This window comes from Hemitrygon akajei, chromosome 5 (assembly GCF_048418815.1).
Source record: "Hemitrygon akajei chromosome 5, sHemAka1.3, whole genome shotgun sequence".
NCBI classification, from domain to species: domain Eukaryota; kingdom Metazoa; phylum Chordata; class Chondrichthyes; order Myliobatiformes; family Dasyatidae; genus Hemitrygon; species Hemitrygon akajei.
In genome coordinates, this window is record NC_133128.1 from 97460538 (window position 1) to 97486692 (window position 26155).

At 42.0% G+C, this 26155-nt stretch overlaps 1 protein-coding gene across 2 annotated transcripts in view; it reads right to left on the reverse strand.

Moving 5' to 3' along the window:
- Positions 1 to 26155, reverse strand: part of stam2 (signal transducing adaptor molecule (SH3 domain and ITAM motif) 2) — an 87678-nt gene that overhangs the window by 57164 nt on the left and 4359 nt on the right. For both annotated transcript variants that reach the window (XM_073046117.1, XM_073046116.1), the window contains exons 2-4: positions 18825 to 18909; positions 17353 to 17428; positions 2421 to 2525 (exon numbers count right to left, since the gene is read on the reverse strand). In XM_073046117.1, coding sequence (XP_072902218.1) covers positions 2421 to 2525; positions 17353 to 17428; positions 18825 to 18909 — 266 coding nt within the window. The remainder of the gene's footprint in view (positions 1 to 2420; positions 2526 to 17352; positions 17429 to 18824; positions 18910 to 26155) is intronic.

The following is a 26155-nucleotide window of genomic DNA, read 5'->3' on the forward strand; positions in this document are numbered from 1 at the left end:
GTAGGAATAATCAAAATAGGACATACATGGTAAATGGTAGGGCATTGAGGAATGCAGTAGAACAGAGTGATCTAGGAATAATGGTGTATAGTTCCCTGAAGGTGGAATCTCATGTGGAAAGGGTGGTGAAGAAAATTTTTGGTTGCTGGCCTTTATAAATCAGAGCATTGAGTATAGGAGTTGGGATGTAAAGTTAAGATTGTACAAGGCATTGGTGAGGCCAAATTTGGAGTATTGTGTACAGTTCTGGTCACCGAATTATAGGAAAGATGTCAACAAAATAGAGAGAGTACAGAGAAGATTTACTAGAATGTTACCTGGGTTTCAGCACCTAAGTTACAGAGAACAGTTGAACAAGTTAGGTCTTTATTCTTTGGAGCGTAGAAGGTTGAGGGGGGACTTGATAGAGGTATTTAAAATTATGAGGGGGATAGATAGAGTTGACGAGAATAGGCTTTTTCCATTGAGTGTATGGGAGATTCAAACAAGAGGACATGAGTTGAGAGTTAAGGGGCAAAAGTTTACAGGTAACACGAGTGGGAACTTCTTTACTCAGAGAGTGGTAGCTGTGTGGAATGAGCTTCCAGTAGAAGTGGAGGCAGGTTCAATTTTGTCATTTAAAAAAAATTGGATAGGTATATGAACAGGAAAGGAATGGAGGGTTATGGGCTGAGTGCAGGTCGGTGGGACTAGGTGAGAATAAGCATTCACCACGGAATAGAAGGTCTGAGATGGACTGTTTCTGTGCTGTAATTGTTTTATGGTTATATGGCAAAGAGACAAGGTGAAAGGGGGAAACAAGAGTGGGGAATGAAGGGGGGGGTCTTCTATCCTCTCCTATCAGATTGCCCCTCCTCCAGCCCTTTATCTCTCTCAATCAACTTAATAACTCTTTACTTCACCCCCTTCCCCCAGTTGCCACCTTGTACTTCTTCCTTCCACCTTCTTCCTCTAACTTCCCCCCCTTCCTTTCCAGTTCTGAAGAAGGGCCTCAGCCCGAAACATCAACTGTTGACTCTGTTTCCATAGAAGCTGCCTGGCCGGCTGAGTTTCACCAGCATTTTGTGTGTGTTGCTTTGGATCTCCAGCATCTGCTGATCTTCTCTTGTTTGTCACTGTAAGAATGAAGTCTGGATAGTCAGATCAACAGTGCTTTGTAGAAGTATTCAGCCCCAACTCTTGACCACATCAATGTGTATTACAAAGATATTGATCAAATTAACTGAGAATTTTTATTTGTGAATCACATGCTCGTTCCCCCCCCCCACACACACACACAGTAGAGTCCCAAAACAGGGAAAGTATGAAAAACAAAGTATGAAAATTGAAATGTCAGCAGTTCAAAAGCATTCACCCCCCCTCCCTTTACTCAGTTGAACCACCTCAGCTATTATAGCCAGTAGTCTTTTTGGCAAGTCTCTAAAAGTCTTTGCACAGTGTGATGGAGCAAGATTTGCCCATTCCTCCTTGCAAAATTGCTCAAGCTGTGCCAGGTTAGTTGAGGAGGAAGTGGCAGTGGACAGTAGGCTCGAGGTCTTGCCAGAGATGTTCAATTGGGTTCTGAAAGAGGCACTTGTAATGAGCTTTCAAGAATCATTGGACTCTGGCATGGTTTTGGAGGACTGGAGAACTGCAAATGTCACTCCATTCTTTAAGAAAGTAGGGAGGCAACAGAAAGGAAATTATAGACCAGTTAGCCTGATCTCAGGGAAGATATTAAGAGTCAATTGTTAAAAGGATGATGTTATGGAGTAATTGGTGACTCAGAGCATGAAAGCACAAAATCATCATGGTTTCCTTAACCATATAACAATTACAGCATGGAAACAGGCCATCTCAGCCCTTCTAGTCCATGCCGAACGCTTACTCTCACCTAATCCCACTGACCTGCACTCACCCCATAACCCTCCATTCCTTTCCTGTCCATATACTTATCCAATCTTGCTTTAAATAACAATGCTGAACCTGTCACTACTGAACACAGTAGTGTTCAGTGAGGCACAAAAGAAATTAGCAGAGAAAACCCATATTTCCTTGATGTTGCTATTTTAACAAGTTTCCTTTATTAAGATGACAAAAAGTGGGTGGGAAACAACAAAAACTGCAATCATTTGACTGGTAAAATGGGTGGTGGTGAAGGGAGCAGAAATAATCATATCACCATTTCAAAAAGTGTTGATAATGTGGTACAAGAAATGTTGCCAAGGTATAATTTCCTTGAACCTCTGTAATAGAACACAATTTACATACAAATACACCATTAAACTGACCGATTCAGACTGTTGCAATAAATGCATTGTTGTTTGTTAGCACTTAGTACAAATGGTACTTTAATTCATCGAGCAGAAGTTAAATAAAAACAGCAACTTATCACAAATATGCTGATTCAATCAGAGAATACGAGAATCCACTTTTATTACCTTAGTATATGTGCCTAATAAATTTCCAACCTCACTTGTGAAGTCCCGAGAACATATTTCTAGGTGGAAAATCTTCCCACAGTTTGAGACACAGGCTCCTAATAACTGCAAAGATTATAGAACATAATTATTTTTAATTTAGACACAAATTATCAGTACATAGTGAACATCTAGAAAGATTTACAAACAAGCATTTGTAAGTTTCAAGGTAGATATATAAAAGGGACAATACTGACCCTCGTGTCAATATTCTAAATTACTGAAAGCTGAGTTTGGGAAGATGACACCGGGTAGAAGCAAACTGGTGGCAGTGGCAGATAAAACATCTGACAAATAAAAACTTCTTTAAAAAAAATTAAAGATTACCTTTTAGCTGCCACGTCAATTTTAACATAGTGAAATGCACTGTTTGCATCAAACAGTAAGGATTGCACTGAACAAGTGATGCACACTTCCAGTGCAAACATAGCACACCCAAAACTCAATAACCCTAACTGTACATTGTGGGAAGAAACCAGAGCGCCTGGAGGAAACCACACCATCACGGAGGAGAAAGTACCAACTCATTACAAACAGTGGTAGGAATTGAACCCTGAATCGTTGCGCTTAGTGCTACGGTACCATGTGGCAACCCCAAAAGAGCTACCAAGAGTTCTGTGCCAGCATGGTTCCACAATGAAGGCCAATAGGATTAGGGAACCTTGGATGAGGAAGGTTACTGAAGGGAAAAAAAAGAAAGCTCATAACAAGTGACAACAATCAAGCTACCCCTTGAAGGGATATAGGTGTGGTAGGCTACTTAAGAAAAATCAGAAGGGCAAAAAAAAAAGGCTACTAAAACATTGGCAGCAAAATTAAAAAGAATTCTGCACTATTTTATTTGCTCAGGAGCAAAGGAAACAGAAGTTTTTCTGACAGCCCAGTTGAATTGGGAATGAGAGAAAGGGCACTCACAGGTCTATGAGCGAGATTCAAATGGGTTTTTGGCATTAAACAGTGACCCGATCAAATTGTGATTCATTAGCCAGGGCAAATGAAAATAAGGACAAGCGGAGCGGCCACTGTGTGAGTGGACCAGTGTTGGAGAGGGAGGCTTTGGCTCATCAGGTTTCAGTGAGAACAGGTTTGGGCAAGGAAGTATCTGCTAAGTTTCTTCTTCATTCTTCCTCCGTTAGTACATAGAGAGAGCAGTGAGGCCTGTTGGGTTCTTTGTATCAGGTGTGGGAATTCTGGAAAACCTCCAGCCTCCTGGATAACCACATCTGTGCCTGGTGCACCAAGTTGTAGTTCCTCAGAGAACATGTTAAGGAACTGGAGCTGCAGCTCAATGACCTTTGGTTCAAAAGAGAAACTGATGAGGAGATAGATAGGAACTACAGAGACTTGGTCACACCCAAGCTGCAGGAGAAGGGTACTTGCGTGAATGTCAGGAGAGGAAAAGGATAAGGGCAGTTGGTGCAAAGTATCCCTGTGGCCATTCCCCCCAATAAATATACCACTTTAAACACTGTTGGAGGGGAGCACCAACTGGAGGAAGCCACAAAGATCAAGTCTCTGGCACTGAAGGGAAGGGGGCAAAAAAAGGTCTGTAGTAGCGAAAGGGGATTCCGTGGTTAGAGAAGCGCACATGAGATTCTGTGGATGAGATAGAGACACTCAGATGGTATGCTGCCTCCCCGGTGACAGGGTCAGGGATGTCTCAGATTGGGTCCACAGCATTCTAAAAAGGGGAGGGAGAGCAGACAGAAGTCTTGGTACATACTGGCACCAATAACACAGGGAAAAGGGGGAAGGTCCTGAAGAGAGAATATATGGCATTGGGTATAAAGCTGAAAAGCAGGACCTCCAGGGTAGTAATCTCTGGATTACTGCCTGTACCATACACCATTAAGGGCAAGAATATGATAATTTGGTAGATAAATTGGCTAGGGAACTGGTGCAGGAGGCAAGGTTTCAGAATTCTTAATCATTGGGAGCTCTTCTGGGGAAGGCACAGAAGGAATGGTTGCACATGACCAAGTGCAACTTCCAGCAGATTTTGGAGCTCACCACCAGGGACAAATCGTTTGGGATTGAAGGAAGGCGGGCAAGTGCAGCAGCCATCTCGGAGCGGACAGAGATAGTGGTGATTGAGGTTTTAGCTCTTCAAGGCTTCAGCAAGGTGAGACGTCAGTCAGAGAAAGCAAAAAGGAAAAGCTATAGGTCTGAACTATGAGGGGACCAATACCCTTGCAGGGAGGTTTGCTAGTGCTGTTGGGGAGGGTTTAAACTAGATTTGCAGGGGGATGGGAACCAGAGTGCCAAAGCAGATAGTGGAACTGGAGGTGAAAATGAATGATGTTAAAAGTTCATGCAAAGTCACAAAAAGAAGGGTTGTATGGTGGTAATAATCTTCTGAGGTGTGTCTATTTCAATGCAAGGAGTATTGTGGGGAAGGCTGATGAGCGGAGGGCGTGGATTGACACTTGGAATTACGACATTATAGCCATCAGTGAAACTTGGCTACAGGAGGGGCAGGACTGGCAGCTTAATGTTTCAGGGTTCCGATCTTTCAGACGTGATAGAGGCAGAGGGATGAAGGATGGGGGGGTGGCATGGCTAGTCAGGAAAAATGTTACAGCAGTGCTCAGGTAGGACAGATTAGAGGGCTTGTCTACTGAGGCCATATGGGTGGAGCTGAGAAACAGGAATGGTATGACCACATTAATGGGGTTGTATTATAGACCACCCAATAGTCAGTAGTGAGAATTGGAGGCGCAAATCTGCAGAGAGATAGCAGACAACTGCAGGAAACAAAGTTGTGATAGAAGGGGATTTTAATTTTCCACATACTGATTGGGACTCCCATACTGTTAAAGGTCCAGAAGGGTTAGAGTTTGTAAAATGTGTTCAGTAAAGTTTTCTAAATCAATATATAGAGGTACCGACTAGAGAGAATGCAATATTAGATCTCCTATTAGGAAACAAGTTAGGACAGGTGACAGAAGCGTGTGTAGGGGAACACTTTGGTTCCAGTGATCATACACCATTAGTTTCAACTTGATCATGGATAAAGATATATCTGGTGATTGGTAAGTTGAAGGCCTTCAAAGGAGAAATTTTGAGAGTGCAGAGTTTGTATGTTCCTGTCAGGATTAAAGGCAAAGTCAATAAGAATAAGGAACCTGGGTTCTTGAGGGATATTGGAACTCTGATAAAGAGAGAGATGTATGACATGTATAGGAAACAGCGAACAAATAAGGTGCTTGAGGAGTATAAAAAGTGCAAAAAAACACTTAAGAAAGAAATCAGGAGGGCTAAAAGACATGAGGTTGCTTCGGCAGTCAAGGTGAGGATAATCCAAAGAGCTTCTGCAGGTATATCATGGGCAAAAGGATATTAAGGGATAAAATTGGTCCTCATGAAGGTCGGCTCTGTATGAAACCAAAAGAAATGGGGGCGATCTTAAATGGGTTTTTTGCGTCTGTACTTACTAAGGAAACTGGTATGGAGTTAATGGAAGTAAGGCAAACAAGTAGTGAGGTCATGGAACCTATACAGATTGAAGAGGAGGAGGTGCTTGCTATCTTGAGGCAAATCAGAGTAGATAAATCCCCAGGACCCAACAGGGTATTCCCTCGGACCTTAAGGAGACTAATGCTGAAATTGCAGGGTCCCTGGCAGATATATTTAAAATGTCGGTATCTACGGGTGAAGTGCCGGAGGATAGCTCATGTTGTTCTGTTGTTTAAAAAAGGCTTAAAAGTAATCTGGGAAATTATAGGCCAGTAAATTTGATGTTGGTAGTAGGTAAATTATTGGAAGGAGTACTAACAGATAGGATCTACAAGTATTTGGATAGACAGGGACTTATTAGGGAGAGTCAACATGGCTTTGTGGGTGGTAGGTCACGTTTAACAAATCTATTAGAGTTTTTCAAGGAAGTTACCAGGACAGTGGATGTTGTGTGCATGGACTTCAGTAAGGCCTTTGACAAGGTCCCGCATGGGAGGTTAGTTAGGAAGATTCAGTCGCTAGGTATACATGGAGAGATAGTAAATTAAATCAGACATTGGCTCAATGGGAGAAGCCAGAGAGTGGTAGTGGAGGATTGCTACTCTGAGTGGAGGCCTGTGACTAGTGGTGTGCCACAGGGATCAGTGCTGGGCCCATTGTTATTTGTCATCTATATCAATGATCTGGATGATAATGTGGTAAATTGGATCAGCAAGTTTGCTGATGATACAAAGACTGGAGGTGTAGTGGACAGTGAGGAAGGTTTTCAAAGCTTGTAGAGGGATTTGGACCAGCTAGAAAAATGGGCTGAAAAATGGCAGATGGAGTTTAATACAGACAAGTGTGAGGTATTGCACTTTGGAAGGACAAACCAAGGTAGAACATACAAAATAAATGGTAGGACACTGAGGAGTGCAGTAGAACAGAGGGATCTGGGAATACAGATACAAAATTCCCTAAAAGTGGCGTCACAGGTAGATAGGGTTGTAAAGAGAGCTTTTGGTACATTGGCCTTTATAAATCAAAGTATTGAGTATAAGAGTTGGAATGTTATGGCGAGGTTGTACAAGGCATTGGTGAGGCCAAATTTGGAGTATTGTATGCAGTTTTGGTCAAAATTGATCCTCTGGAAGACAAGAATAGTAATTTATGTGTGGAGCCAAAACAAACAGCAGAGATCTTAAATACTTTTTTTTACAGTTGCATTTACTCAGGAGATGGGACACAGAGTCTACAGAAGTGAGGCAAAATAATAGCATGAACTTCATGGATCCTGTACAGATTACAGAGGAGGTGGTGGTGATTTACCTGAGGTAAATCAGGATGAATAAATCCCAGGATCTGTCAAAAGGGTAACAAATACAGGACAGAGGGTGTTATAACTAAATGCACACAGTATGTGAGAAAAGGTAGTGATCTTGTAGTGCAGTTAGAGATTGGCAGGTATGACGTTGAGGGCATCACAGAGTCATGGCTGAAAGAAGATCATAGTTGGGAGCTTAACATCAAAGAATATACATTGTATCAAAAGAACAATTTGTATAAATGAAATCAGGTCCTTAAAAAGTGGTGACATAAGATCAGAAGATGTAGAATAACAGTGGGCAGAGTTAGGGTAAAATAACCCTAATGGGAGTTATAAACAGGCCTCAGAACTGTAGCCAGGATGTAATTTGTAGCCTAAACGGGAGATAGAAAATGCATGTTACAATAGTTCAATATGCAGATAGATTGGAAAAAAAGCAGGTTGGTACTGCATCCCAAAAGGGGGAATTTGAGAATGCTTTATAAGATGGCTTTTTAAGAGCAGCTTGTAGTTGAGCCCACTAGGGGCTCAGCTATTCTGGACTGGGTGTTGTGTAATGAACCATGTGTTCTGTATGGTAGTGGAATGCTCCTCCTGTAGGATGTGGGAATTCATGGAACCTGATAGTCATCACGGAGACTACACCTGTGGGAAGTGCAGCAACTTCAGCTCATGAAAGACCACATTAAGGAGCTGGAGTTGGATGAACTTAGGTTCATCCAGGAGGCAGAGCAATTGAGAGATACGACTTTTGAGCAGGTGGTTACATCCAGAGTGCAGAATTCAGGGAGCAGATGGGTGAACACAGAGAGGTAAAGGGAGAAGGAAGTCAGTGCAGGGTCCACCTGTGGCCATTCCCCTCAGCAACACGTACACCCCTTTGGATACTGCTGAGGGGGGTGACCTATCTGGGCAAGGCAGCAGCAGCCAGACCAACAGCACTGTGGTCGGCTCTGAGCCTCGGAAGGGGAGAGTGAAGTCAGTTGGGGGACAGATAGGCGATCCCATGACAGCAAAAAGAAACGCCAAGATAGTGTGATGCTTCCTGGGTGCTAGGGTCCTAGGATGTCTCTGAGTGGTTGCAGAATATTCTTGAAGGGGAGGGTGAGCAGCCAGACGCCGTGGTACACGTTGGTACCAATGACATAGCCGGGAGAGGGGTAGAGGTCCTGTGCAGTAAGTTTTGGGAGTTAGGAAGGAGGCTGAAGAGCAGGACCTCCAAGGTGGTAATCTCCAGATTTCACCTGGTGTCAGGAGCTACTGAAGGTCAGAACAGGAAGACAGCGCAGATGAACGAGTGGCTGAGGAGATGGTGCAGGGGGCAGGGTTCCAAGTTCTTGGATCATTGGAACTTTTTCTGGGGAAGGGGTGACCTGTACAAGTGGGATGCGTTGCACCTGAACTGGATGGGAACCAATATCCTGAGAGGGAGAGATGGTGAATTCTATTGGGGGGGGGGGGGGGGTTTAAACTAGATTTGCAAGGGGGTGGGAACTGAAGTGAAGAGGCACAAGGAGAAGACCATGACCTGGAGTTACACTTTGACATCGGTTCTTTGTGAGCATGGGACCCACTCTCAGGGCCTTACGACTGGCTGCTTTTTGATATCCCAAGGACACGGCCTAGAAAACGAGCGCACCTTCAGGGTTCCGGGATTTCATGGCTCTAGGGATGTGCTGATTCAAGGCTGGTGCTCCTGACTGAAGCGTTGCGGGAGAATATGGAACATCGGGAGTAATGGGTTAGCTGCCAGGGGTTGTGTCCTGAAAGCTGCACCTTTATGGTGCCAACTCTCTGGGTGCAGAGCTTGGAAAAAGCAACGCAACAGACTTTTAACATCATAATTCAGTGAGTTGTTAGTTACGTCTCCACTCTTGCTGTGAAACGGGGACGCCTTTTCCCCTTCTTAGGAAGAGAGAGCCTGTGGTATGTTGAATTATCGGGTGAACGAGTAGTTTTTGGGGTACTGCAAGCCTATGTCTTTATTGACGCTTTGCTGCATGCTTGAGTGTTCGATGGAGGGTGCCGATGCGTTTCTGTTGGTGGGGTCGTTATCTTGTTGCTGCTTGTGCATGGGAAGGGGAGTTGGGGGGAGCTTTGGGGTTTTAATGTTTTAACAATCACTCATTCTTTGGGGTACTCTGTTTTCGTAGATGTCTGCAAAGAAATGGAATTTTAGGACAGATATTGTATACATTTCTCTGACATTAAATGCACCTAATGAAATCATCTACTTAGAGCAAGAGGTTTACATGGGTTGGAGTTTGTTAGGCATGTTCAGGAAGGTTTCCTGACACAATATGTAGGTAAGCCAACTAGAGGAGAGGCTATACTTGATCTGGTATTGGGAAATGAACCTGGTCAGGTGTCAGGTCTCTCAGTGGGAGAGCATTTTGAAGGTAGTGATCACAACTCTCTCTCCTTTACCATAGCGCTGGAGAGGGATAGGAGCAGACAACTTGGGAAAACATTTAATTGGGGTAGGGGGAAATACGATGCTATTAAGCAGGAACTTGGAACACAAGTTGGGAGCAGATGTTCTCAGGGAAATATACGGCAGCAATGTGGCAAACGTCAGGGAACGTTTGCATGGTGTTCTGCACAGGTATGTTCCATTGACACATGGAAAGAATGGTAGGGTAAAAGAACCATGGTGTACAAAGGATTTAGAAAATCTAGCTAAGAAGAGAAAAGTAAGTATTGTTAGAGCTCTAGAAAATTACAAGGGTGCCAGGAAGGAGCTCAAGAATGAAATTAGGAGCTAGAAGGGGCCGTGAGAAGGCCTTGATGAGCAGGATTATGAAAATCCTGAGGATGAGCTGTGAGAGAACAAGACCAATCAGGTGGGATAGTGGAAATGTGTGCATGGAGCCGGAGGGCATAGCACATACTGGACTGCCAACACAGATGCCTTGTGCAGGAAGGCACAGAGTCGACTGTACTTCCTTAGAAGGTTGGCGTCATTCAATGTCTGTAGTGAGATGCTGAAGATGTTCTATAGGTCAGTTGTGGAGAGCGCCCTCTTCTTCGTGGTGGCGTGTTGGGGAGGAAGCATTAAGAAGAGGGACGCCTCACGTCTTAATAAGCTGGTAAGGAAGGCGGGCTCTGTCGTGGGCAAAGTACTGGAGAGTTTAACATCGGTAGCTGAGCGAAGGGCGCTGAGTAGGCTACGGTCAATTATGGAAAACTCTGAACATCCTCTACATAGCACCATCCAGAGACAGAGAAGCAGTTTCAGCGACAGGTTACTATCGATGCAATGCTCCTCAGACAGGATGAAGAGGTGAATACTCCCCAATGCCATTAGGCTTTACAATTCTACCGCCAGGACTTAAGAACTTTTTAAAAGCTATTATTAATGCTTTTTGAGATAGTGATTTAGATGCATATCATATTTTTTACTGAGTTAAGTATTGTATGTAATTAGTTTTGCTACAACAAGTGTATGGGACATTGGAAAAAAGTTGAATTTCCCCATGGGGATGAATAAAGTATCTATCTATCTACTTAATGAATACTTTGTTTCAGTAATTTACCAGTGAAAAGGACCATGGCAATTGTGGGGATGACTTACAGCAGACTGAAACACTTGAGTGTATGGAAATTAAGAGGATGTGCTGGAACTTTTGAAATGTATTAAGTTAGCTAAGTCACCAGAATCAGATGGGATATACCCCAGGCCAGTGGTCCACGGATCGGTACAAGGCTACAAAGCATCTGCTACATATCTGCAAGGAAACGATATGATTTGTCAATATGAAACGATACGAGTCAGCTGCACCTTTCCTCATTCCCTGTCACGCCCACTGCTGAATACAACATGAGGTCATTACCCACGAGGTCATCAGTTGTCTAAATGCAGTGATACCCTTGCGCCAGGGATCATTGGTTGGCCTCGCGCGGCTGGCGATGTGCCGTTGCTACTGGTCTGGAGTGTGGACAGATGGGCGCCGCCTCTAAACCTGTTTAGCACACCAAATGTTCGTGGGGAACCTGGTGCTAAAATATTCGCAGCCAACTAATTCGCGCTCAGGGTTTCGTAAGTAGCAGAGCAGCTACCTCACTGCGATCTACTGAAAGTCATCCCTCGAGCCAAACTTTTGTCGGCCGATAGATCCTACCTACCTACAGCTATAGCGCAATGTTACAGCTATACAAGACCTTAGTTAGACCCCAATTTGAGTATTCTGTCTATGGTATCCACATCCTTCCTGCAGCGAGGTGACCAGAACTGAACAGAGTACAAAGGAGATTTACAAAGATGTTGCCTGGATTGGAGAGCATGCCTTCTGAAAACAGGTTGAGCAAACTTGGCCTTTTCTCCTTGGAGTGGTGGTGGATGAGAGGTGACCTGATAGAGGTGTACAAGATGAGAGGCATTGATTGTGTGGATAGTCAGAGGCTTTTTCCCCAGGGCTGAAATGGCTAACACAAGGGGAAATAGCTGTAAGGTGCTTATAAATAGGTACAAGGGGGATGTCAGAGGCAAGTTTTCCCCCCACACAGAGTGCTGGGTGCATGGAATGCACTGCCACCGACAATGGTAGAGGCAGATACAAAAGGGTCTTTTTAAGAGACTCTTAGATAGGTACACAAAGCTTAGAAAAAGAGAGGGTTATGCAGTAAGGAAATTCTAAGCAGTTTCTACAGTAGGTTACACAGTTAGCACAACATTGTGGGCCAAGGGGCCTGCAATGTGCTGTAGATTTCTATGTTCTATAAACAGGATTTGATTAGGGAGCTTAAGGTAAAAGAACCCTTTGGGATCAGTGGTGATAATGATAGAATTCACTCTGCCGTTTGAGAAGCTAAAGTCAGATGTACCAGTATTATAGTAGAGTAAAGGGAATTAGAGAGGGATAACAGAGGAGCTGGCCAAAGTTGATTGGAAGGGGGCACTAGCAGGGATGCTGGCAGAGCAGCAATGGCTGGAGTTTCTGGGAGCAATTTGGAAGGCACAGGATAGATACACCCCCAAGTAGTATTCTAAAGGCAGGAAGACAACTGTGGTTGTCACTAGCAGTATGTCAGAAGTTTGAAAGTGTCAGATGGACAGAGGTGTGTGCAGTTGTTCTTACTTAGGAGATGGTGTTTGGGAAGCCAAAAGGTGTAAAGGTAGATAGGTCACCTGGACCAGATGGACTAGACCCAAGGGCTCTGAAAGAGGTAGCTGAAGTGATTGTGGAAGCATTGGTAATTATAATTCAAGAAACAGTAGATTCTGGCATGGTTCTTGAGGACTGGAAAATTGCAAATGTCACTCCACCTTTTAAGGGAGTCATAGGAATGAAAATTATAGCCTGACCTCAGTGGTTGGGAAGATGGTTGAGCTTCCTGTAGAAGTAGTAGAGGCCTGTTCAGTTGTGTCATTTAAGGTAAAATTGGATAGGTATATGGACAGGAAAGGAGTGGAGGGTTATGGGCTGAGTGCGGGTAGGTGGGACTAGGTGAGATTAAGAGTTCGGCACGGACTAGGAGGGCCGAGATGGCCTGTTTCCGTGCTGTGATTGTTATATGGTTATATGTGAAGTCGATTGTTAAGTATGAGGTTTTGGGGTACTTGGCGATACATGATAAAATGGACCAAAGTCAGCATGGTTTCCACAAGGGAAAACCTTGCCTGATAAAGCTACTGGAATTCTTTGAGGAAATAACAAGCAGGATAGACAGAGTCAGTGGATATCGTGTGCTTGGATTTTCAAATGGCCTTTGACAAGGTGCCACACATACTAGGCTATCTAGCAAGATAAAAGCCCATGGTATTACAAGAACGATTAGAGCATTGATAGATCATTGGCAGGAAGCAAAGAATGCAAGTAATGGGAACCTTTTCTGATTGGCTGCCAGTGACTTATAGTATTCCACAGGGATCGGTTTTGGGACCATTTCTTTTTACATTACATGTAAATTATTTGGATGATGAAATTGATGGCTTTGTAGCCAAGTTTGTGCACAATATGAAGATAGGTGGAGAAGCAGGTAATGTTGAGGACGCAAAGAGTCTGCAGAAGGACTTAAACAGGTCAGGAGAATGGGCAAAGAAGTGGCAGATGGAATACTGTGTTGGGAAGTTTATGGTCATGCACTTTGGTAAAAGGAATAAAAGCAGACTATTTTCTAAACAGAGAAAATTAAAATATCAGAGGAGCAAAGAGATTTGGGAGTCCTTGTGCAGGATTCTCTAAAGGTTAACTTACAGGTTGAGTTGGTGGTGAGGAAGGCAAATTCAATGTTAGCATTCATTTTGAGAGGACTAGAATATAAAACCAAGGATATAATATTGTACGTTTAAGGTACTGCTGAGGTCTCACAGAGTACTGAGAGCAGTTTTGGGACCATTTGTCTAAGAAAAGATGTGCTGACATTGGAGAGGATTTAATGAAGGTTCACAAAAATGATTCTGGGATTGAAAGGCTTGTCTTGAGGAGCACTTGATGGCTCTGGGCCAGTACTCACTGGAATTTAGAGGAATGAGGGGTACCTCATCGATACCCATTTATGTTGAAAGGCCTGTATATTGGAGATAGAGAGGTTTCCTATAGCGAGGCAGTCAAGGACCAGAGAGCACAACCTCAGAATAGAGGGATGCTCAGTTAGAACAGAGGAGGAACCAGAAGGTGGTGAACATGTGATATTCATTGCTACAATCTGTTGTGGAGGCTAAGTCTTTGAGTGTACTTTAGGTGGAGCTTGAGTCTTAATAAGTCAGCGCGTGAAAGGTTATGGGGAGAAGGCTGAAGAATGGGGTTGAGAGGGAAATGGATCAACCACGATCAAATAGCAGAGCAGACTCAATGGGCCAAATGGCCTATTTCTCCTCCAACATGCAATGGTCTGTACCCTTGAGGAGCAAAGGAATAACTTGTGTTTATAATCACTTATGTCTATAATCTATAGAGGGGGAACATGTTGATGTAGCTTAGTCATAAATAGGTATTTCTCATTTGTTTTCACCAAGGATGGGGAGAATAGAGTTCAGGTACAACATACCAATGTTCTAGAGCATGTCAATATTAAAAAGGAAGCGTGTGGTGCTTTGAAATGGACAAGGGTGGATAATCTCTCGGGCCAGACGGGAAACAAAGGAGGAGATTGCTAGAGCCTTGACTGATAGTTTTGCATCTTTGTTAGGCACCAAAAGGCTTGGAGACACAGAGACTTCATTAACTTGAATGACTTTGCTGAGGGGTTAACAAAGGAGAATGATGAAGGCAGAGTGGTCGGTGTACCCTATTTGGACTTTAATGAGTTACTTAACAAAACAAGGCCCCCTCATCACCGAGTCACTAGTTGGATCTAAAATTGACATGGTTATGAGTGGGAAGGCAAAGGTAGTAAAATGCTTTACTGACTGAAAGTCCATAACCAGCGGTGTATTTCAGGGGTTGATAATCAGACCTTTGCTGTTAGCAACTTGGTTGTTAAAATAGGAAACACAATAGACATGGTGGCAAATGACATTAAAACTGGTATAGAGTGCTTGCAGATGGAATTGAATACCAACAAGGTTGAGGTAATACATTTTGAAAAGTCACATAGCAGGAGGATATATACAGTAAATGGTAGGACAATGAAGAATATTGATACACAGGGATCTTGAGGTTAACGTCGGCAGTCTCCTAAAAGTTGCAATGTAGGTTGGCAGGGTAGTACAACATTCTGGCCTTCAGAGGTTGCAGCAATGAATACAAGTTAGGATGTTATGTTGTGATGTTAAAGAACACCAGGTAAGCCACATTTAGAGTACTGTATGCAGTTCTGCTTGAATTGAGAGGATATGGACAGAGTATAGAGGATATTCACCAGAGTTTTTTTTTAATTTAGAGAAACAGCACATTAACAGGCCCTTCTGATCCAAAGAGCCTGTTGCTATCCAATTATACCCATGTCACCAATTAGCCTACTAGCCTATAATCTTTGAGATGTGGGAAGAAACAGGCACTCCCACAGAAACCCCAGTCATGGGGAGAACATACAAACTCCTTACTGACAGTGGTGGAATTGAACCCAGGTTGCTGGTGCCGTAGCTTAGAGGGTATTAGTTATGGAAAGAGATTATGTAGGGTGGGCTTGATTTCCCTGGAGCAAAGCAGCCATGGGGTAAATGAGTACACCATCTAAGATTATGAGAATAAATAGGACAGATAATCAACTCTTCTCTCCCCCCCCCCCCCCCCAAAGTATGAAAAACAAGAGAACTTGGGTTTAGGCTGAGAGGAGGTTTAAGGGATTCAAGAGGCATGTTTTAATTTTAAATAATACAGAATGGTTCACATCTGTAATATGCTGCCAGAGGTAGTGGCAGGAAAAGTCAGATCCAGTTTCAATGTGCAAGCAACACTTAGAGTTGTCAGACACAGAAACAGGGCCTTTTGGCTCCCCATGTTGATGCTGACCTTTTTGCCCATCTACACTAATCCTTCTTGTCTGTATTAGTAGTGTATCCTTGAATGCCTTTCCTATCCAAGTGTCTAAGACTAAATCAACAAACGCTGACTACTCACACAAAATGTTAAAGGAACTCAACAGGCCAGGCAGCATCTATGGTGGGAAATAAACAGTCAATGTTTCAGGCCAGAGGCCCTTCATTCCCTTACACAGATGCTGCCTGACCTGCTGAATTGCCCCAGCATTTTGAGTATATTTCTCCGGATTTCCAGCATCTGAAAAAATTTTAAAAGACTTAAATATACCAAGCAGATTGTGAAGCATTTGTCACATTACAGTAGGAATCTTCAGTGTTACTAATTTCCATCCCAAGGAAAAACACAACAAATAACACGCATCAGAGATATGACATTCCTGCAGTAACTCTGTTCCAAACACCAAGGAATAATTCCTTCACAAATTCAGTGGTCTACAAGATGGATATCGCAATTAAGGATGACTGACTTACATTATTTCAACTTCAACTTATTTGTACTGGAATAAACAGTTTTCACAAACAAGAGATTCTGTAGACGCTGGAAATCCAGAGCAACACACACAAAATGCTGGAGCAACTCAGCAGGTCAGGCAGCATCCATCAAGAGGAGTAAACAGTCAACATTGAGCTGAGCCAGTCCTGGTGAAGGGTTTCAGCCCAAAGTATCAAACGTATATTCCTCTCCATAGCTGCTGCCTGATTTCCTCCAACATTGTGTCAGTGGCCACTGTGCTGGGTTCCGCTTTCTTGTTTGGTCTTCTGCTGCTGTAGCCCACCCATTTCAAGGTTCAATGCATTCAGAGATGCTCTTTTGCACACCACTGTTGTAACACATTTGCCTGACACCGGCCCCCTAAGCCTGAGTCGACATAGTAGTAGTAACACAAGGTTATTTGAGTTACTGTCACCTTCCTGTTAGCTTGAAGCAGTTTGGTCATTCTCCTCTGACCACTCTAATTAACAAGGTGTTTTCACCCAAAGAACTGCCGCTCACTGGATGTTTTTTCACCCACCCGCACCATTCTCTGTAAAGTTCAGAGACTTGTGTGTGAAAATCCCAAATGATTAGTAATTTTCTGAGATACTCAGACTACCCCCATCTAGCACCAACAATCATTCCATGGTCAAAGTCACTTAAGATTACACATCCTCCCCATTCTGACACTTGGTTGGAACTGAATCCCCTGACCATGTTTGAATGCTTTTATGCATTAAGTTGCTGCACTTGATTGGCTGATTAGACATTTGCATTAATGAGCAGATGTACAGGTATACCTAATAAAGTGGCCACTGAGTGTATAGTTTTCGGTTATTTTGAAGGTATTTGGGTAGAGGGTTATGGTGGTATATAAAAAAAAGTTGTATACAAGTACTAATAAAATACTAGCAGAAAAAGTTCCCTTTTATGTTATTGAGTTGGTAACTCAAGAAGGCAGCTGATAGGAGGTCACTTCATCAAATGAACTACCACTGCACCATTTACGAACTTGCATTGCTTAATAGTCCAATGTCCACACATCTTGTATGATCAAGACTAATTATGACTCACTACTAGCATTGCACACACAAAGAGTACAATTTTAGGAGAGCAGGGGATTTCCTGTTTCATACAGCTGAATGCCACAAAACTGAGCATGTTTCACCACTCAGCCACATGCTTTAAAAGAGAAAGATTTTGCTTAAAGAAATGATTGGGTCCTACTCACTGTTAAAGCCTTCATTGCCACATGTGGATTTTTGTGATTTATTCTCCTCATAATTGCCTTCAGACAATCTTTTGGCCTAAAGTTAAGCAAGATTAGTTAAGTTAAAATAAAAAGGAATAAAATATTAGATATAATAAAAGCTACAATCAACATTCTGACTATAGCAACTTGCTGAAAAAGCTAAACAGTACCTGTATTACAATGCCATCAACACACCAAATCAAGTTTTCACTATTTAAATGCTTGGTTAATCATACTTATAAGAATACCAATCTGATCAGTGTGGGGGGGCGGGCAATTATAACATAAGAGCAGAATTGGGCAACTTGTCCTATCGAGTTTGCTCTGCCATTCCATCATGGCCATTTAATATTCCTCTCAATCCCATTCTCCTCCTTTCTTCCCATAATCTTTGATGTCCTTACTTATCAACCACTAGATTAAATATACCCAATGACTTGCCCTTCACAGCTGTCTGTGGTAATGAATTCCACAGATTCACCACCCTCTACATAAATAAATTAATCATCTTTTCTAAAGGGATGGCTAAAGGTTGTGGTCTCCCCACTTTAGTAAACATCCTCTGCATGTCCACCACTCTACAAGCAAGGAAATGAAAATTCTCCTTTGCCAATTTAAAGATATGCAAACATACAATCTATTTACACTTGAAATGAATTTCATTGGAGTTATGAATCAAAAGTAAATGCAGATTCTGAAATTTAACAAAATAGCAAATCAGATGGTATCTGCAGAGGAACGAGATAAAGTTAATGGTCTGGATTGCTGACTTGTCACGAGAACTGTGTTACCTGGCTCCTGGCAATACTAAACAGTCCATTCAATTTCTCTAGCAGGAACCAGACACAGAAATAAAAAAAAAGACAATCATCCTCATTTAAAACATGAGACCATTTCTTTCCATTCCATGTTTTATACTTTTTCCCTATTTATATTAATTTCTAGCTGACCACTAAAATTAGTCTAAATGGCAAAAGGATGAGGAGGCATGCTTTCATCAGGCACTCTGATGACTCAGCCAAAATGGCAACTTCAACACTAAGTAAATATTGAAAGAGCATATGCAGAAGTCCCAATTACTAACAGTAGTTCCATATACTCCATGTGATTAAACTGCAATCTTCTGGATATCATTCATTTTTTGGACACATGAAAATGCTCTACTCTGATTGAGTAACTTGTGTAAATTAATTTTACATTATACTTGCATTAATTAAGCATCTTACAAGCATCCAACAGCATCATTGCAATGCAATCAGATGCAAGCACAATGACCAACTTTGTTTTTCTTTAATCTAGTCACTAAGTGTTTGGGATCAAGCCACAGTACTTTTGATCCAAACAGTTTAATTACAAGAAATTTTCAAAGGGAGATTATACACAAAATATGGTTAAGGGGGAAATGTGGATTCTAAGGAAAAAATAAGCTATAATGCATTTTCTACACTTGCCCATTTGGTGTTGTTCCAACACGATCACAGATATCCATAATGAGGGTCCAGTCTTCACTAGTGTTATGCTCATTTGTGGCTTTTTCTTGGGGAAAAAAATAAAGATGTTAAAATAGGTGTAATGACTAACAATTATTCAAAATTTAAACAGAAATTATAATTATTGTGAAATATATACCACAAGTCTCAAGAGAGAAGGACAATACATTCAGATCCAAGATATTTCACCTTGACGTGTTCTTCACACATAAGGAGAGGTTCCCCACAGAACCACTGAGTAAATAAGTTTCTTTTTCTGCATTGTGACTTCAGTGGCAATTTAAGGTTCATTTCTTCAAAGTATTTCAACAGCCCTGCACATCACTCCTGGTGTGCCATCTCTCCTGGTGTTCATGTGACAATGCAAGACTAGATGGAAAGTTAATGGGTACTATGTTGGACAGAAAACTTCATAAGCCTGATTTTACAGATTAGGTCTGGCAGGGTTATTATGGATTGTGATATGCAAATCTCCCCAATTTGGGCTGCATTAAAAGCAACTTTGTCACATGAGCAACTTAAATTCATAAAAAATTAAACAGCATGTCTTATGAGGACAGGTTGAGTGAACTAGCACTTTTCCCTTTGGAGAGGAGAATGAAAGGTGACTTGATAGACATATACAAGATCATTAAGGGCATAGATCAAGTGTATAGCCAAAAACCAAGGCAGAAATGGCCAATACAAGGGGACATAACTTTAAGGTGTTGGAAGCATGGTTTAAAAAAAAATATACAGAGTGATGGATACATGGGTTGGTTGTACAGGCCAATACAGTACAGACATTTATAGACTCTTAGATGGGCACGCGGATGAAGGGAAAATGGAGGGCCATCTTGGAGAGGTGGATTAGATTGACTCTGGAGTAGGTTAAAAGGTCAGCACAACCTTGTGGGCCAAAGGGCCTGTACTGTACTGTTCAATGTTCTGAAAGATTCTATCAGCCAAGACCCAATCACTAATCTAATAGAAATTCACTCCAATAAATCTCCTGCAGCACAAAAGAACTCACATTTAAGTGTACTTTATTGTCTTGAAAACACTTTGGAACATCCTGGACAATGCAAATAAGTCAATACCAACAAATACCCTACAGTTTAGCATTCCTTTGACAATTTTGATCACTTTACAGTAAAATGACTTTGTTCCAATTGTGATTTCTTCCAAAAATTGTGTATAATTTTTGTTTACCATTTTCTTGTGAACACAGCTTATATGATACTATGTGCCTATGATGCTGCAGCAAGTTCTTCATTCCACTTGTGCATACATGTACTTTTGCATCTAACAATAAATTCCACTGAGTCTAAAGTCACCTACTTTCGGAAATAATCCCGAGTACAGCACAAATTTGGCTCCAGTTATAATGTTAGTCAATGATTACAGACAATGTCACAAAACTTATTCCAAAAGTCTGTTGTTGCATTCATTGTTGCAGAATATTGTAAAACACAAAAATAAAAAGCAACACACACAAAATGCTGGAGGAACTCAGCAGATAAGATAGTAATGAATAAACAGTCAAGCTTTTGAGCCGAGACGCTTCTTCAGGGCTGGAAAGGAAGGGGAAGATACCAGAATAAAATGGTGGGGGGGTGGGGAAGGACGGTGATAGTTGAAACCAGGTGGGCTGGAGAGGAAGGAATCTGATAGTTGAGGAGAGTGGACCATAGGAAAAGGGAAGGAGGTGGGGACCCGGGGGAAGTGATACACCTGTGAGAAGAGGCAAGAGGCTACAGTGAGGGATGGGGGGGAATATTTTTACCAGAAAGGGGAGGGGGGGAAAAACCCGATATTCATGCCATCAGATTGGTGGCTACCTAAACAGAACATAAGGTGTTGCTCTTCCACCCTGAGAGCGGCCTCACCTTGGCACAAGGAGGCTGTGGAGTGACATGTTGGAATTTGAACCAGAATTAAGATGTCTGGCCACCAGAAAGTCCCACTTGCAGTGGATGGTGCTCAACGATGCAGCCCCCCAATTTACGTCTAACTCACCAATGCAGGAGGCCAGATTGGGAACACCGGACACAACGGCCGACCCCAACAGATCTGCAGGTGAACTGTTGCCTCAACTGGAAGGTCTACCTGGGGCTCTGGATAGAGGTGAGCAAGAGGTGAATGGGCAGGTGAATGGACACTGAGACCACTTGCAGGGACAAGTTCCAAGAAGGAGATAGTGGGGAGGAATGAACGGACTAGAGAATTACAAAGGAAGCAACCTCTGCAGAAAGCAGAGGGAGGGGTAGGTAAAGATATATTTGGTGGTAGGATCCCTTTGGAGATGGCAGAAGTTACAGAGGATGATGTGTTGGAATTGGAGGCTCATGGGGTGGTAGGCAAGGAAAATGGGATGAGCGGGGATATTCCAGTATATAATGAGAAGCAGATGAGGGCATCAATGCTTGAGGAAGGGAAACCGATTCTTTGAAGAACAACATCTGATGTCCTGGAAAGGAAAGTCATATGCTGGGAACAGATCCCACAGAGATGAATAACTGAGAAGAGGGAATAACAGGTTTTACAGGAGACAGGGTGGGAAGAGGTATAGTCAAGGTAACCGTGGGAATCGGTAGGTTTATAAAAGATGTCGCTTGTCAGTTTAAGTCTTCAGAGATGGAGACAGAAGGATCAAGGAGAGGGAGGTGGTAGAAATGAACCAAGTGAATTTAAGGGCAGTGTAGTAATTAGAGGCAAAGTTGATGTAAATGACAAGCTCAGCATGTGTGCATGATGCACCAATGCAATCAAAGTTCAAAGTAAATTGTATTATCAAATTACATATAATGTCTATAAAAAATATTTACCCCCTTGGAAGTTTTCATGCTTTATTGCTTTACAGTATTTAATTAGTGGATTTAATTTGGCTTTTTTGACACAGCAACAGAAAGAGACTTTCATGTCAAAGTGAAAACAGATCTCTACAAAAAGATCTAAATTAATTACAAATATTAAAGAATTGATGGCAAAAGTATTCACCCCCTCCTTTAACACATCAAATCATCACTGCTGCAGCCAATTGGTTTTAGAAGTCACATAATTTGTTAAATGGAGATCACCGTGTGCAGTCAAGGTGTTTCAATTGATTATAAAAATACACCTGTATCTGGAAGGTCCAAATGCTGGTGAGTCAGTATCCTGGCAAAAACTACACCATGAAGACAAAAGAACACTCCAAACAACTCAGCTAAAAAGTTATTGGAAAGCACAAGTCTGGAAATGGATACAAGAAAATTTCCAACTCACTCAATATCCCTCAGTGTAGTTAAGTCAATCATCAAGAAATGGAAAGAATATGGCACAGCTGTAAATCTGCACAGAGCAGGTTCTCAAGAACTGAGTGACCATGCAAGAAGGGCACTAGTGAGGGAGGCCACCTATGACAACTCTGGAGTAGTTACAAGCTTCAGTGGCTGAGATGAGAGAGACTTGTTATTCTGTGGCATTAGTACCAAGGCATAAATTACTGTAAATTACAAAACACTTTTTAAAAAATGAATAATGAAAGTGTTCATGGATCGTTCAAAAAACTGATGGAGGAGAAACAAGTGTTCCTGAACCATTCTCTTTTCACTTTTTCAAGTGGATAGTATATTTAACATGAAACTTTTAATTTTTTAAATAAATGTTTTGTAACAAGTATGCATTCTTTACCCAAACTCCTTTCCATTGATGAATTTACTGAAAGGGTCCAACTAACACATTTCTAACTGGTACTCATTGATTTTTCAAAGGCAATGATCCAACAAACAGCTCGCCTCAAGGGGCACATTCACAACACATTCTAATTTCAGTCAGGACACTATCAGCAGGTGCTGTGCAGAGGAAAGGCTTCTCCCCAGTGAGAAACAAAACTACAGGCATTTTATCTGATAGTTCCATTAACTGGTCATGCCAGTATGTAAACAGGAGCTAATCTTCTCTTTCTAAAAGACAGCCTTGAACCCAAATTCAATCAAATTAGGGGAAAAAACTTGAAAGGATTGAGTTCAAGATCTGCAAATTAATGTTGTAGCTCCTGGTTAGAGCACACTTGGAGTACTATGTTCAGTTGTGGTTGCCTCATCACAGGAAGGATGTGGAAGCTTTAGAGAGGGTGCAGAGGAGATTTACCAGGATGCTGCTTGGACTGGAGGTCATCTCTTTTGATGATAGGTTGTGCAAGCTAGGGCTTTTCTCTTTGGAGAAAAGCAGAATGAGAGGTGTAGAAGATGGTAAGAAGATATAGATAGCATGCACAGCCAAAGACTTCTTAGGACAGAAATGGCTAATATGAGAGGGCATAATTTTAAGGAGATTGAAGGAAACGTTAGGGGTGGGGTTGTCAGAGGTAGTGCTTTTTTAAAAACAAAAATCAGTGGTGGGTGCATGAAATGCACTGCCATGGTAGCACAGCAGCTAGTGCAATGCTTTACAGTGCCAGCAAATGGAGTTGAATTCGCACTGCTCACTGAAAAGAATTTAGTCAGCCCTCCTTATCCACGGGGGATTGGTTACGGGATCCCTCGTGGATACCAAAAAACGCAGATGCTCAAGTCAGTAGACTTTAGGACCTGGTAGAGCACTGGATCTTACTTAACCTGTCTCAGTGCGGTGAACTTTAGGACCCAGTGGCGCTCAGGACCCAGTGTTTCCGTTCCATTGACAGAAAACGATCACAATTGAAGTGGAAATAATAAAGCGATCAGAAATAAGAGAATTGCCATCGGTCATTGGAAAAGCGTTAGGCTACAGTCGGTCAATGATTGGAACAATTTTAAAGGATAAAGTGAGAATAATGGAGCATGTGAAGGCCCTGCACTGATGAAAGCTACAATTATTGCTACAATTATTACTAAGCAATGCAGTGGTTTAATTATTGAAATACATACGTTTCTTAAGTGTTTTATATGCATAGAAAGGTAAATATATACTGTACTATATACTAAGACAAACATTTGACTAACTGATGCTAAATACTACTGGATGTACCTTAGAGAAGTTCCGTTTCTTTTTCAATTCCTGATCCGCAGTAACCCATGCACATCCTCCCATATACCTTAAATCATCTCTAGATTACTTACAATACTAATACAATGTAAATAGTTGTTATACTGTATTGCTTAGGGAATAACGACAAGGAAAAAAGTCTGTACATGCTCAAACAACAAGTGCTGGAAAGAGAACTTCCGGTTTTCCCGATCCACGGTTGGTTGAATCCGCGCATGCAGAACCCATGGACAAGGAGGGCCGACTGTACGTTCTTCCTGCAAGTGTGTGGGTTTTCTTTAGGTGTTGTTGTTTCATCCCACATTCCAAAGACATATGGGTTACAGTGTTCACCGTGCCTAACAGTTAGTTTGCCGACATTGCGTCACCACCCGAGGAGATATTCTCAGTGAGCAACTGCTGGTCTCCCTCTCCGGGAGCGCTATCAATTACATAGGCTTCCGTTTGCTTGTCTCGGTCCTGATTGACCTCTGAGTTTTATTAGCTTGCATTTCTTTGGCTCTTAGAGGTTCATAGATTTCCATATGTTTATGGAATTATCAGAAGAGAACCACACTTTCTTGTGCTTGCCTGTGCCAGAACCTCCAGTGTCCCAGTTAAAGTGATGTCCTTCTTAGTTTTGATGTACTGAGATCAGCAACAACGGATCACATCTCCATACCGCCAGTTTGTGTTCCTGTAAACAAGTTGAGAGTTTATGTCCCATCTGGCCTACGTAATTCTTGTAGCTGCTCCACAGGTGATCCTGTACACCACATTGCTCTCATTGGTTGTCTGATGCTACCTTGGTTCTTGAGACAAGCTTCTTTTAAGTCACTGTTGGTTTGTGAAATTCGAGCTGTAATTTCTGAGACAATCTTGATGTAGGGCAAGGTCATACGTTTCAATGTACGTTCAGCAAGGTTTGCACATCTTTCTCTCTTCAGTTAGCAATTCCTGATGAAATTCCATGAGTAACCATTGCTCTGAAACACTTGAATAAGTGCATCTCTTTCTGACCTGAGGTTCAGCAGTGCTGCAGTGTTTGTGCTCTCTTAAATAAGATGCAAATTCATTGTGGATCACCTGTGGAGACGGCAACAAGAATTTCATAGACCAGATAGGCCATAAACTCGCAACTCATTTATGGGAAAACAAACTGGCGGTACAGGCACACAGATCCACTGTCACTGATCTCTGTAATGAAGACCGAGAAAGAGACCATTTTAACTGAGTCACCATGGAGGTTCTGGCACAGGCACACATGAAGCAAGCATGAGAATTTTTAGAAGCTTTGTTCTCTTCTGACAACTCCTTAAACATATTGAAATAGATACAGTCGGCCCTCCTTATCTGTGAATTCCGCATGCGCGAATCAAACCAACCGCGAATCATGAAAACCCGGAAGTGCTCTTCCAGCACTCGTTGTTCAAGCATGTACAGACATTTTTTCTTGTCATTATTCTGTAAACAAAGCAGTAAAACTATTTTACATAACATTTACATTGCATTAGGTATTATAAGTAATCTAGAGATGATTTAAAGTACAGGTTTCCCCCGCCATCTGAAAGTCGAGCGTTCCAATGAAACCGTTTGTAATCCGAAATGTCGTAAATCAAAGAAGCAATTACCATTAATTTATATAGGAAAAATTTTTCAGTGTTCCCAGACGCAAAAAAATAACCTACCAAATTAAAGCAAATAAAACCTAAAGTAACACTAACATATAGTAAAAGCAGGAATTATATGATAAATGTACACCCTATATAAAGTAGAAATATTGTAGGTACGGTGTAGTTTCACTTATCAAACTTGGGAAGACAGCTAGCCAAAATCAATTTGGAGAAAAAGAAATCAGCATGTATACGCATGTGCAAGGCTTCACGGTCATGGTAGTCTTTCTCGGGGTAACACACGTATAAAGTGGGCGTCTTTTTTCGTAAAAGCAAAAATCCTCTTTGGTTAGCGAAAACAGGTACTAATGCAGGTCTTTTGTAACAACAAGTTGTCATAAAGCAAATGTTCGAAAAGCGGGGGCCACCTTATATGGGAGGATGTGCGTGGGTTATCATGGATTGAGATTGAAAAAAATCGTAAGTTCTCTTACTAAGTCGGAACAGGTACACCCAGTATTATTTAGCGTCAGTTAGTCAAACGTTTGTCTTAGTATATAGCATATATTTTACCTTTCTATGCATATAAACACTTAAGAACGTATGTTTCAGCGCCGGGCTCAGGAACAGAAAAATCGCAAGTTCGATCCAGAGACAGACCGCTTTCGAGTGCACTCTCCACCATGCCGGGTTGATGTGGAGGATCAAAAA